Genomic DNA, 16903 nt, shown 5'->3' on the forward strand with positions numbered 1-16903 from the left:
AGCAGTTCATGGTTTGACTCCTGTTGTTCTCATCTAATATTATCATCCTTTTCTGTGTTTTACTTTCTCTCTTCCTTTTCCTGAAGCACTCCCACAAGCACCAGGGTCTTAAAAAATCACTGCTGTTTACAGAGTTTATTACTTTCCATCATTTCTTATGATTCTCCTGCAGCATGTCTTTCAAATAATTATCTCTCTGATTTACTGTATCGGTCATATAACCTCCTTCTTCCTGTACTAATCAGCTCTGGAATAGCTACTTGGTAGAGCCAGATTGCCCCTGACAGACTTTTTCCCATCTCTGTGCTTCCTCACTCAAGCATACTGGGATTGTGCTCTCTCTGGTCTTCTACATGCACACAGAGCTCCCTGCCAGATCTTCCAGGGCAGACTCACTCTGGCTGGCCAGGAAGCAGCCTAAACTGCAGATTTCAGCAAATGTCTCAAACTCTCAGGAGCTGGTGCCTCTGCAAAAAATCTCTTTCTGCCTCTATTTAGGTGGTGTAGCCATATGCCACTGCCCATGCAAGGTTTTCACTGAAAGCCACCATAGAAAGCCCTTTGCAGTACATCTAAAATACTCAACACTCTGTACCCAAGCTTCTACAAAGTGCCACTGTACTGATGAGCAGACTGTTCACTAAAATATCACGGGTGAGTGAAGAATTGGCTTAAGCTATCTTCAGATAGATCAGCTGGGTCTTATCACTAAAGGGAAGGGAAAAGAAAATGGTGAAATCTCCTCAACTCTTTCCTTTCTAGGGCAGCAGCAAGGAAATACCATAGCTTCTACCGTAAATTGCATAGCAAAAATGCTATTTTGGACACCAATTCTCTACCTGGTTACTTGGAAAGTAACTGTGGAAAGTGATACATATAGACTTTCCTTCTGAAACAAAGCCAATCATAGATACTCAAAAACTACAGAACCACCTCAACCCCCAAATCCAGCCAGTGGCTGTAATTACCTCTCTACCACACAACTAAAAAGCATTTATATGGGCATATGTGCCCACAGAGCTCTGTAAGAGCAAAGACAAAGACACGGAATTACGGCTTACCAGATCCAAATGCTTGATTGTAACGCTGCCTCAGGGGTACCTTCCTATAACTCATTTAAGAGCTCATTTAAAATGAACAAAATTTCAAGGTACACCGAGTATTTTTGAGGTCAGTCCAATGAAACTATGTAATGAGGACAATACAGCAGTATTAAAGACATGATACATTGCTAGAGTAAATACTGCTATAGTTTTGGAGAACCTGATGTATGGATATCTTATTGGAGTTTATTTACCCTTTCTTTTGGTGATGTGTGTTGCGGCATTTTCACACAAAAAAAGTTCTTTGGGGAAATGTCAACAAGACACTTCATAGACATTTTCAGACTATTACATGAGAAGATGGCACAGATATTTCCTTTCCACAGAAATTAAACTGGTGTTCAAGGAGGAAACCAATATTTCAACCTCCTGAAGTAAAAGATGAAGTTAACTTTACCTACCGACACAATCACGAAAGCTGGGAGGTAAGGGACAGCACTTTGCTGATGCACTTCTGAGTCTCAGGGACAGACAGACAGATCTGGGTAATCCTGCAGTTTTAAAATGCGACTGCCCCTAGCTTTCCATTCTGCTGCTCTGCCAGAGATTACTGCTCTCAAAGCAGAAGTAACAAAAGACAATGCACTGTAGTTCCCTCTTCTGTAAGAGCACCGGGAGGGCAGGGCTCAGTACTGTATTGCAGATGCTCTAGTTCTCAGCCTGGTATCTTAGCAAAATGCAGTGGACTTTGAACTGGAATTTCTGAGGCACAGGCACCTGCTCTCAGCTGCTATGTTCTGTCCAAGCAGAGTAGCCTCTGATTTAAAACCAAACAAAACCAACAAAACCATCAAAACCAACCAAAAAAACCCCAAAAACAAAACAAAACAAAAAACACCAAAAAACCCCAACCAACCAACCAACAAAAAAAACCCTACCAAAAACCAAAACAAAAAAAAAAAAACAAAACCAAAAAAACCAAACACACAACAGAAAAACCCTCAGATAAACAAAAATAACTGAGAAAGTAATTTCCTAGCCTCCTATTGCTAGATCCTAGGCTCTTATGTTAGTGGAATATTCCAAAGTGACGATTCTTAGAGTATAAGATACCATATTAATTAAGACTCCCAAAACATCTTTGAAGGAGACTATTTAGAAAAGTCCTCATTACTATTAATGTGAGCACTGAATAGGGCTGTTTATGGGTGCTATTACCTGTAATACATGAACTGAAGCTAATGCTCTTCAGAGGAGAAAGTACAGCCATTAACAACTCAAAGATTTCCTCATAATACCTTTTGTACATATTGATCTATTTCCTGCTATTAAAAACCAACCAAACAAAAAAACCACAAAGAAGGCAAAAATATTTAATAGATTATATGGTCCTGTGAAGATAGACTTGCAGCCCAAACCAGTCAGATGTCAAGGGCAATAAAACTCTAACCATTAATCCCTGGGGAACAGTCCCAGGTAGCAGAGAATCCCGAAAATGAAAAGATTCTGAGCAAAGGGCTCTTTGCAGGGAATTTCTGGAGAAAAACAATCATTTCTATATCCCAGTTTCCCCTGGTAACCTCAGCAGACCATTGTAAGTAAAGCAAGCAGATTTGGTCTGAGAAGCAGATGAAATTTACTCTTTCAGTTAATGTAATGTTAAGGTTTGTCCTATTGCTGGTGTGTGAGAAAGTTAGACTGGAATAATCTCGGAAGGAAAAGGCCAGGCTTCTTGGAAGTCATATCCCTAAAGCAAAATCTGTCCATTGTCCTAAACTTGTAATGTTAACTCTCTCAAATGGATTCTGAGGGGATCAGCCAAGCCCTTCACTAATTTCACCTGCATTCAGCTCTTAGTGTGAGTGAACTGTGATGGCACAGGAAACCTGAGCCCCTTCAGCTGTTCCACAGTGCTGGGTCTTCCAGCGATGCCTCCCAACTTTGCTTCACAGCAGCTCTGCCCTGGCTGCCCCAGTGCTCTGCCCAGCACAGAGACAGACAAGCAAAACACAGAGAAGCTCATTCTCCTACAGCTCCTACTAAAAACAGGTGAAAGCTGTGTATTCTCTCCACTTGTGGCACAGCTTGGAAACAAAACCAAAATACCCCCAAACCAACCAAAGAAAAACCCAGCCCCTCACCACAGCCCCAAACATCCCACATTCAAATCCAGTAGGGTATTAAAATGCCCTCTGAAAATGTGTAAATGTTCTTAGTAGGAATCAATCCCAAAAACCACATAGACCATCCTCCTTCATTTTGTCAGTCAAATACAGTGCTTTGGTAACTTAACTCCTAGCTATAACTCATATATACACACACATGAATTGTACATACTCCTCACCTATTTTTTTTCCCTTCTTTTTTTTTTCCTTTTTTTTTCCCTTCTTCTTTTTTTTTCTTTTTTTTTTTTCTGTTTTGTTACACTTTGAAGCAAGCCATTCCAGGCACTGGGAACTGGGAACAGACCATCCTCTCCTCTTTCAAAAGAATAACCTTTCTGCAGGGGCCTCTTCAATCCAAATGGTTAGGAATCCAATACACAACAATCTTGCAGGAATCAGCTGCCAGATTTATTATTCTACCTGAAAACCCCAAACAAAACAAAACAAAAAAACCTCCCAACCCCAAACAAACAAAAAAGTGGAATAAAAATAGACTTTAAATAAACCTCTTAGGTACATTTTAAAAAGGGTTAATCAGTTCAGTGAAAGACTTTTTTGTCTTCTGCTGAGAGATCATGTAATGTTGGTCTGACTGCTTGTTTTGTTCAGTGAGTCACTACCGTATACAGATATATATATATTTTTCTTCTTAAATATTACACATTCAATGCAATTTTTTCATCTTTTTTTTCCTTTTTTTGTCCAACCCCTTTCCCAAACACCCACATCCTGCCACAGGCAAGAGGCGCTCTGAGCTGACATTAAAGAACCAAAACCAATCCAAGGACTTTTCATCAAAGCATGTTTCATTTGAACCTTATTTCAATGGAAACCACAATTTTTTTAAACAATATTACTCAACATTTTCCCTTTCCTTTTTGCTAGTTCTTCAACTTTAGACTTCTTTTTCTTGGTTGATCACCAAGTATTTAAGTGCCATTGAGACCTACAGATGACAGAATTAGGTGGCATATTAAGGCATATATCATAAAATATGTTGTCTCATGGATCTGGGTAAATTAAATACCTGCCCAAATGCTTTTTATGCACCTGTGGTTTCTAGTGACCACTACTACTTTACTTTTGATTAAATGTGTATTAAAATATTCATAACTTAAGGAGTGTCTTAACTGACAAAGCATGGAAGATTAACCTACCACCTAGGACTGTCTTTGAAATCCATCCATTATGATGAAAATTATTCTTGTTGTTTTATGGTTATGTATTTATTTTTCTCCCACTTCTTGGCAATCTAGGAAAATGAGGTACTTCATATAACAACTATTTAAATTTCACTGGGCAAAAAAATGAAATCCAGATCTTACCTCCCTTTCCACACCTTCAAACCATGAATTATTGTATTTCAAAAAAGGTGCTCATAAATATTTTAAACCTTTGGGGTTTTGTCAGGGCTTTGTGTTTTTTTTTTTTTTACATACAGAATGGCATGTGTGGTTTGTGTTCAAGGTAACCCCTCTCAAAAAATAAAACAATTTGAAAAAATAACAAAACAACAAAAAAAACCCCTCAAAATTTAAATTGTCTTCCAAGCATATCCGATCACATTTACATTTAGTGTCCAAAACAAGTTGATTGGTAACACCAGTGCCAGCACTACAACGTCATACAGCAACTTCATGGTATTCTTTGACAGTTCATCTCTGTTCCACCGAAAATTACGAAAGGTTCTGCAGAGCTTTCCTTAGCAAGCTGAAGCTTACTAGTCAATTGTGGATGCGCATAAAAGCTGCTTATAGCACAGCTATGGCGTAAGCTATTTTCTAAGCAATAAATGGTTCAAGTCATCTATTTTGTCCTGAAATGCTACCTGTAGTTACAGCATTGCTTATAAATGGTCATAGTAAATTCAGCATCAAAGAGAATATTACAGAAAAAGACAGCAGCAGAAGCATTAGCATTATCTAGTATTTATATATGTTATCAACATAACACAGCAGTAAAAGGTTTAAATGCATATTAATGGATACCGTGTCTAAAAATTACTAAAGTACCTATTTAGTGTATTGGATATTTTTCTCAAGGAGTGCTTGCTGTGTCTAAACAGCATAATTAGATATGTGACTTAGTACAGTTAATTCCTATTGATTAAATAACTTATTTATGTACCAAAGGAAATGGAAGGATACAAAATGTTTTCTCCCTCCTGATCATGATCCTGTATTTAATGCTGACATGATCATCAGAAAGCCTAACCCATGTAATTACTACCCTCAAATGGATCTTGAAAAATCAACGCCATAGCATGGGCCATATATGTATAGCAATGTGGCACCAGATACAGCATGCAGCTTTCAGTCTGAAGTCAGGGATTTTGCTGCTTGGTCACGCTACTTACGGCCAGTCTGTTATTAAATAGGATTTTTTTTTTTTAAGGTCATACCCAAAAACAAACAAACAAACAAACAAAAAGAATTAGGAAAACTATCCGGTTGTTCTCAGAGGCAAGGTACAAGATCTGCCACTGGAAGCTCCTAAATTAAATGCTGTGGTATATGCTTTGCTTCTCTTTTATAACTGCAGAAAGACAATTAAGAATGGCAAGAAACAAATGCCCTAGGCATGCTGTGCTGATATCATCATCAAGTGGTTATTTTGCACAATGAGAATTAACTGTACTACGGATACCCAGAGAAAATGTACAATATCTTATGCTGATATGAAACAAAACAGACATGATATAGCTTTTTTTTGTACTTAAAACCTGTATGTTCCCTTCCCAAACTTAAGTAAAAAGCAAACCCACCCTTTTCCTCCTGTTACACAGAATAACGTTTAGGTTCCAACCCTCCCCTTTCAAATAAAGTGCGCTGTCCATGGCAGACCATAGGAGTAATGCAACAGGAAAAGCCCCTTTTAGTGTACTATTTAAAAAACAAACTGAAGTCGATTCAGCTTTCCTCTGGGTCTTGGGAAAGAGGAGAAGCTTAAGGGAGGGGGAAACATCCCCGTCACTGTCACTGTTGTTAATAGACATAGCCTTCGTTGTAGGGGTGGGTGTTGCAGCAGCCTCCGTCCTGCATGTAGACCATGCTCTCATCAAAGTGGGACAGGGGCACAGTGTCCTCCTCATTGATGTGGCGCTCCATGTCAGTCTTCAGCAAGGGGCGCTGGTTGTCCGGAAAAGCCATGGAGAAAAGCGCTTCAGGGTCACAAACAAACTTGTAGACGTATCTTTCTCCAGCCACCTTAGGACAACAGAAGGGGAAAAAAGGTGCAGCATAAGGCCTTGTCTTTTGCAACTCCGAGTTACACAATTAATAATGTGACAGCAGAACTGGTAAGGCAATGACCTAGCAAAGACAAGTGGGACCTGCCAAAGCAGACTGTGCAGAGTACTCTTGCCACACATGACATCCTGTTAGAAGATGGACTAAGTATTCTACCTCTAAACATTTTTTGCGATCGTTTCCTATACTTAACCACAAATGGAAGTTCTTATTGGAAAATGTAAACAAATTGTCACTACAGTGGCAAAATAAAATTACACACTCTGTGTGCAAAGTGGAAAAAAGAATCACATTGCACGATAGAGATCAGGATTTCACTTTACACAGATTGATTCATACTTACGTATAAAAGCACTTTAGTTATAGTGCACGCTGATTGTACAGGGACAGCGTAAGCAAATACGTAGGCTAATATGTACTTAGCAATTGCTCACGCAAAGCTGGGATTTGCTTATGGAGGGGCAATTTGTCCAAAGATCCTAAAGTTTTCCCTTAATCAGAAATAGCATTAAATGTCTATGCTTCAATTCCCTAAAAGCTAGAGAATGATAAAAACAACATAGAATTGCTGTCTTATTACAAACAAACAGAAGTCAATATAGTGTCTTCTCCAGGACCTTATTTAAAAAATTGCACTTAAAAATATGCATTATATTGCATGCTCACAATTTATTAAAATTATTTAAAATAAAGCTTATATTATCTGCTTCTTGCAACTCCAGCTACTATGGCATTGAAGTGAGTTAGTGAAGATGGAAAAAGTGTTGCGAACTTAATAACTCTCTTCTTATGGGTGCAAAATAGTTTGAAGCACCTCCTTAAAATTTCAGCTTATGTATTCCACAAATAGAATTTGTTAGAGATTGCATCTGCAGCAGATTTTTTAAAATCAAATAATGTCAGCAAGTTTGATAAGACTATAGGTTGCATGCAGAAATCAAGCTTTTGCTTAACCTGCTATCATTGCTTGATTTTAAAAAAAAGAGGGAAAATATGCATACAAACTTTGCCATAAAGAAACCTGCTTTGTATCTACAACCCCCATTAGATTTTAACATACATGAACTGGTCAGATAGAGAGATCCCAGGACAAAACCGAAACATTGGTATGTCAGAAAAATAAGTATACAAGCTAGCTTTCAAAATGTGTGTTAAACACATTCTTGTAGATAATAAAGTAGTAGTTTAGGCTGTAGCAAGCTAGCTGTCAGAAGTACTTGTAAACTTTCCATGTTAAATGGGTGTGTGCGTTGGGGCAGCATTATCAGCCTTCTGGTATTTCTATCCCCATCTTTTCAACTTGCTTCCCTCCTTCCCTCTGCTACTTTTTTTTGCCTCGCTGTTGCCTTTGAAGTGTGCTGGCAGTGCAGTTGCCTGTGCTGCTGAGCTGTAACCTGCAACAAGGAACTCCTCTACCTGAAGCACCAGTCAGTGAAACCAAGTGCTTCTGCTGCTCCCTGATCAGACCCAGTTTCCAATCCACTTCACAAAGACTCGGCGTGCAGTGACGTGACACACAAAACTTAATGAGGCGCTGAGCTACCGAAGAGCTGTAAGCCAATACTAGCCCAGATTGTTGCCCAAGTTGACTCCTGCATAGTGAAAAAGCAGTGCACTACAACAATCTCATAACCTAAGCAAGAGAACTTGTAAGACTTCACAAAACCTACTGGAAAAGTTGCCCAGTAACTTGAGCTGGGAGCACTCAGTTCATCATCACTGGTCACAAGACCAATGTGAAAAGATATGGAAAAAGCTTTACAGTCCAAGGTGTTTATTATGATCTTTGATCACACCTGCCAGATTTGTAGATACAGGAGACAGGTCTCTCCTATTGATTTCTCAGTCAATCTACATAGTACTACACAGCAAGATTTAAAAATATACATATAAATCAGCAAGCCACAGTAGGAGAATGGATTAAATACTGTCACGAAGACTAGCCTGTAATATATAAATGATTGTTAAGTATTTCTCCTAATTCAGTCTATTATAAATATTAAATTCCACTCAAAGCCAGTATTATTACAACACTATTAGTAAAAATATTAAAGTATTTGGTATGTTAATAGGTATAACTATTATCCCCTATCTTGCACTTATTAAAGTACTCAAGCATTGGGCAGCTGACTTAGATCTGCAAAACATTAATCATACTGTACTCTACTGTTTGTCTTTCCCAGCTGCCAGGAAGCTCTTTTGGATATTTTTGAATGTTACTTCTTTCCCTATAATCATGAAATGCATTGTGTGACCTAAAACCACAGACATTTTTTACATAGAAAAAAAATATCTTAATGCATATGCTGAACCTGGTAGGTCAAAAAGCTTCGTGTTTGCCTAAACAGATGAAAAAACGACCTAAGCCATGCAATTACAAGTACTCCTTGTAAACTGACCTATAGATTAACATGCAAGACTCTGGTGAAATGTAGCACAAAATTAGCTACTCACCTTTTGCATGATTCCCTTTTCATAATAATAGCGAAGCGATCGGCTAAGTTTATCATAGTTCATAGCTGGCCTGTTTTTCTGAATCCCCCAGCGACGTGCCACCTGCCACAAAAATGGATTAGCAATGATTTGTTAAAAGCATTTAAAAAGCAGATCTTATCATCAGATACTTCATTTGGGGATGCAGGAGAGAAAACCCTACAGGAGCAACAAATAGGAAAAGGTTGCCATGACCTGAACATCCCACGTACTACTATGAATTTTAATTGGATGTACATAATCATTAAACTTGAAACATACTTATTTGCCAGTGTGGTGGAGAGTTAGACTTTTTCTTTGCTTTTTAATAAAGAAAACCAATGAAAAAATAAAGCCCTACAAGGAGATGAGAGACAAAAAATATTTAGCAAGTTACACCAGAAAACGTTCACAAAACCTTTCTTTAGTTTGATACTATGGATAATTGTACCATGCCTGTCTTTTCCTTGCTGTCAGAAAACGAAGTTATTTTAAATACACATGCATACACACTTAGTTCATGAACTAATACAGACTGTACTTGGAATGACAGCAATGTTGAGATTATTAGGAGATACAAGTCAAAAGACAACTCCCAGTCTTAAACATTACTTCAGCAAAAAAAATGAATTATCTGAGGAGGCAGAATAGTCACTTGGAAGAACTATATGGTGGTATGAAGAATGGAACAGAAATTTCATAGTTGCAGTCATATAATTACCCTTAAAAATAACAATAAAAAGTTGCAAGTAACTCATGAAACTATTCCATAGAGAACAATATGCCTTCTTCTCTGACTTATGTTTTCAACTTGACTTCATGCTTCCTGTTTTATTGCTAAAGATAGTTTTGGACAAAGTGACCCTTTGTTTAAAGAGCTTAACTCCTTATTCCTTGTCTGAAATTTTAATCAGCTATTGGTGACATTTCAATTACTGTCTGTAAAAATGACTATAATATCACCAGAGAGAAAAAAAGGCAAAGCTGATGAACTCTTTAAAGTACATTTTATAAAAATGATTGAGAGGTGCATATGCATACAGCTCTGGAAAAAGGAAAGAGTAGCCAAGCAGCTTCTCCTCAGACTGCTCTGTGAAACTTCCCATAGCTGTCTGGAGCTTTTTGATGCAAGCCATGACAACATGCAGCACTGAGCAAAATCCATGATTTCGGTCTCCACCTGGAAAATAATTTCTAAAATTTCTTTTGAAAGCATTATTTCCTTTCAGTGGTGCAGCTTTTCAGGCTTATGTAAATTATCGCAGCTCTGCTAACTTCAGCTACATTTTATCTGTACTGGAACACACCTCCAATCATGTAAATTTATTCCAGCTGCAGATTTGGCCTAGATGTCTAACTTTGATTCACCTAGTCAATTTTGTAACACATGACCACATCACTCTTTTTTTATTCCTTCCAAGGCTTTTTTTCCTGCATTAATTGGAGTCCTAAAAGTCCCCAACATAAGGCTTGCAAAATAAATAAATACACAGCAAAGATAAACAACAAGTAATGGTGAAGAATATATTACATTGTGTAGTATTTTGACACTCCAAATCAAGCAATCAGGTCCAGTTCCCTTCCCTGAACTGCACAGCATTTATCTAGTCCTGCCCTGTGGAAGGGATTCAGGCTTCTACCCTTCCGCCCTACCTTCCTGCTGAAGGTTGCTGTCCCTGTGACAAGCCTGCATAAATGGACCTATGCCCAATTCTCAGGCTCCAAAGTTCACAGTTACTTACTTTCTGAATGAGCTATGGCACTCCAGGAGCTGATACATATTCATTTTTGTTGTCACTCTTTCTACAAGGGCATAAACCTCCAGTAAGGAATGGGATGGAAAGGTCATGTCACCGACATCCTAACCTGCCACAGCAGAACCAACAAGCACTTTGATTTCCCTTCAATTTACACTTGGCAACCAACAGAATTGTGCAACTTCCCATAGGCTATTCTTATTTTAATCTACTGTTTCTGTCAGATTCATGACATTCATATGAAAACAACTTAGGCTCCTTTGTACTCCTAAGAACACACAGAGTGAGGCAAGCTTCAAGCCTCCTCCCAATCTTGGATGCAATGCTGCTCAAAAACACAAAGCAACTTCTACATAGCCAGACATGCAGATGATCTGTTTAACTTAGAATATCCAGTTCTTCAGGGAATTACACAATAAGGAAGCCTTAGGGGTTTCTTAGTTTTCTTTCCTTAGCTAAAAAAATCTATAAAGTTTTTGCACCATCTGCTGGAAACCATTTCTCAATAAAACTCTTCAATCTTGAAAAAAATTGGACATACCTTAAAGACAAGACAAAACTAAAAGAGTAAAAAATAGGAGACTGAGGTAGGGGGAAAACTAGGTACATCATTGAACAAAACCAAACAAAGGACTTTCCAAAGATTTCACTCTGTTCCGGGACAGGTTACACAACTAAGGAATCCATGTAGCCTGCTAAGGCTGCAGACTTGCCAGCAAAGTTTTGGTATCGTATTGACTGAGATTATTCTGAGTTCAAATCCTCAGATACACAAAGCCAGGATCTGCCATGGCAGACTGACTATCACTAGAGCAGGGGATGCTCAGGCAAATGAGAGCCAGCACGGGGGCCCTTGCAGCAACCTGCTCCTCAGCCAGACCACACTGGGAAGAAAAGGGACATCAGTCCTGACACCATCCCCAGCTACTCCACCATCTCCACAGAGCTGTAAGCAGACAATGTAAATAAAATGCAAGAAAGCTTTCAGGCTGTTAATGCCAGCAGATGGATGGCAAACAGCAGAAATAGCTGGTGGAATGCAGAAGCAGCCATACACCCCCAAGCCTTCCCACTCAGCTCTAACTCAGAGGGGATCCTGTCAGAAAATTTGCTGTGGTCTCCTCTATCAGCAAACCCTATTCAAGGGGCAAAAAAGTAAAGCAGAATTACACTGCCTTTTGACAACCCTAATTAGATCCTCCACAACAAAATTCATATACACCTGATCTTCCAACAGTTTCCATGATAGTTTAGAATACAGACTAGGTTACGTAACGTTACCTAGTCCAAAACAGTTTACGTAATAAAACATTCAATTTATTCCTGTTTATCGCACAAGTGAACTAAGCCATGCTTCAGCAAATGTTCATGAATATAAGCAATTTTATCTATCCCATGAGTCCTTCATGGTTCAGAAGAGCCATGCATGTGCATGAGTGTTTGTAAGCCTAGGATCTAAGGCTGTATTAAACAACCTAATGATTCAATCTAATGAACCTAATATTTGGTGTTGAAAGACTAGTAAGGGACAATTTTTCAACAGCTTTTGGAATACAGTTCTGTCCATAAAATGATTCTGAAAAATGTGAACCCCACAAATAAAGCAAAGTATTTAATAACTCTAGTACTTGCAACATTTTTATTATTTTATGGGACTAGGAGTCAAATCTATGCTTAACCACACCTCTGTCCCACCTGAAGCACTTCCCTTGCCAGTCCTTTCTGTCACCCTTCTAAAGCACCACTGAAGCAAAATACTGACGGACAATAAGGCCCAAGTCCAAAGGAGGACAGTTAAATTTGCAGGACAGGGCAGTGGATGTTGAGCGCACGCTGTCTGTCTAACTCACCTCCTCTGGCTCAATCAGCTTGAACTCCATGCCTCGGCCAGTCCATGCTATGAAGTGAGAGTTTGAGGGGTCATCAAGAAGAGCTACCAAGAACTGCCAGAGCTGAAGCGAGCCTCGCCGTTGATACGTGGGTCCCTCGCGGTACATGCCTGGCTCCTGTTTGACATCACCTGCACACAACAGCAACAACGTTACAGGAGCAATGCCCTGAAACACCCTCCCTCAGTTTGTCAGATAAACTGGTAAAGCAATCATTAGGGTTAACAAAATAGAGGGAAGGATCAATCACCCTCAAATGCAACATTCCCCTGTTTGCTGGGGACTTACAATAACATATTAATATACTAAAAAGCACTTAAATTCATTCATGATTTATGGAAGTCTCACTAAGCCTCTCCCTGTGTAGTTCTGATAAATGCAAATCTCTTGCAAACCATTTTGTAATACCCTCTCTCTGAAAGAATATAAACTATTTTTGAAACAACTCTGATATCTGAAGAACTGTGTTTCTGTACTATACTTTGCACAGGCCCAGTTTTGGTAAAGTAATGTAAGCTTCATAAAGCTCCAAAACCTTATTGAGTGAAACTTCTCTTGCATGCAAATGCTTCTAAGGAAAATTTGACAAAGTATTTGACTTGGACTTAAACAGTATGTGCTTTATGTATAGGCATGTAAATCCTGCAGACATGCAACTTCCTCTGTGGCATATTGGACTTGCATATGAGAAAAAATTACTTTTACTCACATCTACATATTAAATTAGTGTTCCTTCTGAAAAGCAATAAGTTAATTTTTCTAAAATTTTAAGTCTAGAGAAACCTTTTAAAAAATATTAAAAATGTCCTTATATCTGTTCCGCAAATTGCCAATGAGAAAACCATCCTGCTACATCTATACTGTCTTTGTTGTTTTTAAAACATATTCATACTGAACAACTCATGCAAACAACAACAGCTGAAAGGTCTGATGCTGAAACAGTATTTTTTTTCTCCACACAAGGACTGCAACCCCTGATATACTGGTAAAATTCCTCATTTCAACTATCAGAACAGCAAAAGCCTCCAATAAACAGTGTGACCTGTTTAATAAGGAAAGTCAGGAGTTTACGTTCAACTACAGTATTAGGATGCTCTAACAGCCATTACATAATGGCTCTGTGTAAGGAAAGGCAGAATAATAATATTAAAAATGGAGCACTTCCTTTTGTAATCAGGAAAGAAAATTGACTCAATAGCTGTGGAAAACAAATAAATCAACACGAGGCTTTTTTGGTTTATGTGAGGTTCAAGTTCCAGTCCTGAAAGGCCTTCTTTTTCAAGGACAGGTTTTTTTCTTGTAATGATAGCTAAGCAATGTGCAAATAGCAAGTGCGGAATTACACAGGATCAAATTCTTTCCTTGTGCTGATCTTTGATTTCAAAAGAAGCAGCTGAGAATCTACTTCTGAAACATCAAGACTAGTCCTGGGCTTATCCAACTTTTGCTTTACTGGCCAGAATATGATGACACATCTGCTATTTTTTTCCCCTCAAAACATCATGCTACAAGTATAAACACCCCTATTTGCATCATGACATCAATCTTTTAGAGTACAAGGTGTTCTCTCGATGAACAGTCACAGAAACCAATAGCAGACTGCTTGCCTTGCAGGTACACAAATACTTCCCAACATTTCTTTTACTGTATTTGTATTCCTTTTTCATTTTCATTCCCTTTCCTGTATAAACCCAAACTAGCCAAAAGGTTTTTCAAGGAAGACATAGACAAATGCTACTGTTCACGAGTTTTAACTTCTTGTAGTACAGGGTCTGATCCTATTCCCATAAATGTACATATGAATTTGACACTGGTACTCAGAACAGATCCACAATCATTTGTGGGGAACAAAAAAATACCTGACACAATGTGCTTTAAAAAAAATGAAAAAAAATCCAAACAAGCTCACATTACAAAGCCAGTGTATAAAGTAGACTTTCAATAAATCACCCTTTCCATGAATGTGTCAATGCAGTGACAGCGCAACACTGGATAGAGCAACCTTCAGTTAGGTCTAATATTGTTTAAAATTCTTTATCTATTTCTTACCAACACAAAAATACATGTGATACTCTGTTTGAAGAATGTACAATTCTTTGGGTTACTTTCATTTCAGTCTCCAGATCTTCAGCAAATACAGCAAATGCTGCTAAACATGCAATAGTTTTGTAATCCGTAAGTGATTCTCAGGGGAAAACAAGCAAAATAAAGCAGAAGAAAAACACCAATTCTCCAGCTCTACTTTTAGCTGTGGTCAGAGATGTGTTCACAAGTTTATCAGGAAGTACCTAATCTTTCCTGCTAATATAAATAAAGCTGGACATATACATACTAACACAAAAGTTACAACACTACACTAGCATGCGTACACTAACATAATGCCATTCTAGCAAATCTAAGTAATTGGTCTCCAAATTACTTCCCAAAGTTGCAGACTAACAGAGTCACTGGCAAGAAATACAGTGTCCGTCTACTTTGCTTATAATGAAATAAATCTGAAATCAACTGAGTTACACCAGGAAACTGATTTTACGTCAGAGTAACTGAGGATAATTTGGACCATTCATTTTAATTGACCTCAGAATTCCTCTTAAAAAAATCTGCTATAATTGGTAGTGTTGTGAACAGAGCATTGATTTGTTATCAATCCCACTGAAAAATAAACCACTAGTACATTCAACCTAGTGCAAATACATTGGCACAAACACAAAAATGCCCTATACACTCACTCCCCACTATTCATCACTTCACAGACAGCAAGACAAGAGGCTTAATCCTCAGTAAAACCAAAGCTACTGCTTTATCCACTGTTTTGCTAATTATAAGAACAGCTTTCATTAAATCTCAAACAACAAGCGGTATGTGATCATCAGTGCAATGGAAATCCTCCTATTACTTCTCAACAGTACAGGAACTGAGCTCCTGTGCCACAACTCTGGATGCAGGCATCTTTCGCTGGCAAAAGTCGAATGACATCCTATTGAAGAGGAGACTTTGGTTTCAAGAGACAAAGGTCAGCTTTGGTTGGGCACACCACAAATGGTGTGTTAAGGAATCCTAAATTGGAACGTTACTGGGCTCTTTTGATCAGCAACAGAGAAAAGTCCCTCATCTCTTTCTTTTTCATCTCCCTACACAGGAAAAAGAGAGATGTGTCATACATACCGTCAAACTTCTCTGGAACAACGCAAGTGTCATCATAAAACTGCCTAGGTCCCTTTTCAAACATGCAGCCTGTAAGTTAAAAAGAGAGAGGTGTTTATATAAAAGATGCATGGAGAAAAAAGAGATCACAGCCTTAATGCCAGAGGGAACACTAAGTTATACAGGAATCAGATTAATATCCCACATCCTTTACACACCGCCCAATCCCAACATTTTGGCCTAAGTACAAGGGTGTTTAATTAACGTATGCATTCCCAAAAGACTGTTAATCTCCACCTGCTAAAATGAAAAAGCACCCATTTTTCTCTATGATTTATTACAAAATGTTTGTCTCATTTCCTGTTTGAACTAGCATGGCTTTGACTTTTAACCATTAGTTCCTGCAGGTCTTTTCCCTGCAAGACTAAAGAACTACTACGCAGTATTTCCTCCTCACACCCACAGAAGTCACCTTCACACACTGCTCTTGATGTTCTTTCCAATTAAGATAATTTTGTAAAATTATATTTTGTCATTAAAAGACACTCTCAACAACCCAGCAGTCTTTCTAGCACACCTTTCTGTACACACTCCTACTATTTCCTATTATGCTAATGTTTTGCTTAACCAGAACTGTATTGCATATCAGTATCAGTCTCACCAGTGCTCCTGAGCGAGACAAAACATCTCCTCCTCTCCTGCCGCCCTCTGACCCTCCTTTCGACTGCCAAAGTATTACAGAAGGCTTTTGCCTTCAGTTTACACTGTTCAGTTGGGCTGGTTTCCCACTGTGAAGCTGAGGAGGAGGAAGCCCATCTCAAAATCCTTTTTCCCAATATATTGTTTCACGGTTCCACACTCCTGGTCTACATTCATGTATTAAAAAAACCATTTTGTTTAATGTGCCCAGATTACCAAACAATTCAAACTGCTTTGTGTGACTGCCCTGTCCTGCCTGTTATTTACGGCTCTATCTTTGTGCCATAAAGTTATCCATTAACTTTGTTCCATATCTTTACTGAAAATATTGAATAGCAACACTCCTGATATCAATTCCTACAGAACTATAATAGAAAAAATCCATTCAGAGATGATTGCCCAGTGACAACCTCTTTTAGATCTGTCAGTTGGCCAGGTCTTAATGTATTTAATGTGTACTTTATTGATACTGCTTTGTGCTAACTT

At 38.4% G+C, this 16903-nt stretch overlaps 1 protein-coding gene across 8 annotated transcripts in view; it reads right to left on the reverse strand.

Moving 5' to 3' along the window:
- Positions 1–3594: 3594 nt before the first annotated feature.
- The window catches only part of LOC138106395 (ETS translocation variant 1), a 115269-nt gene continuing 101960 nt past the window's right edge, over positions 3595–16903 (reverse strand). For all 8 annotated transcript variants that reach the window (XM_069006929.1, XM_069006928.1, XM_069006931.1 and 5 more), the window contains 4 exons: positions 15740–15808; positions 12536–12705; positions 8911–9012; positions 3595–6414 (listed from right to left, as the gene is read on the reverse strand). In XM_069006929.1, the coding sequence (XP_068863030.1) occupies positions 6193–6414; positions 8911–9012; positions 12536–12705; positions 15740–15808 (563 nt within the window). In that variant the 3' untranslated portion in view covers positions 3595–6192. The remainder of the gene's footprint in view (positions 6415–8910; positions 9013–12535; positions 12706–15739; positions 15809–16903) is intronic.

This window comes from Aphelocoma coerulescens, chromosome 2 (genome assembly GCF_041296385.1).
Source record: "Aphelocoma coerulescens isolate FSJ_1873_10779 chromosome 2, UR_Acoe_1.0, whole genome shotgun sequence".
Classification (NCBI taxonomy): Eukaryota; Metazoa; Chordata; class Aves; order Passeriformes; family Corvidae; genus Aphelocoma; species Aphelocoma coerulescens.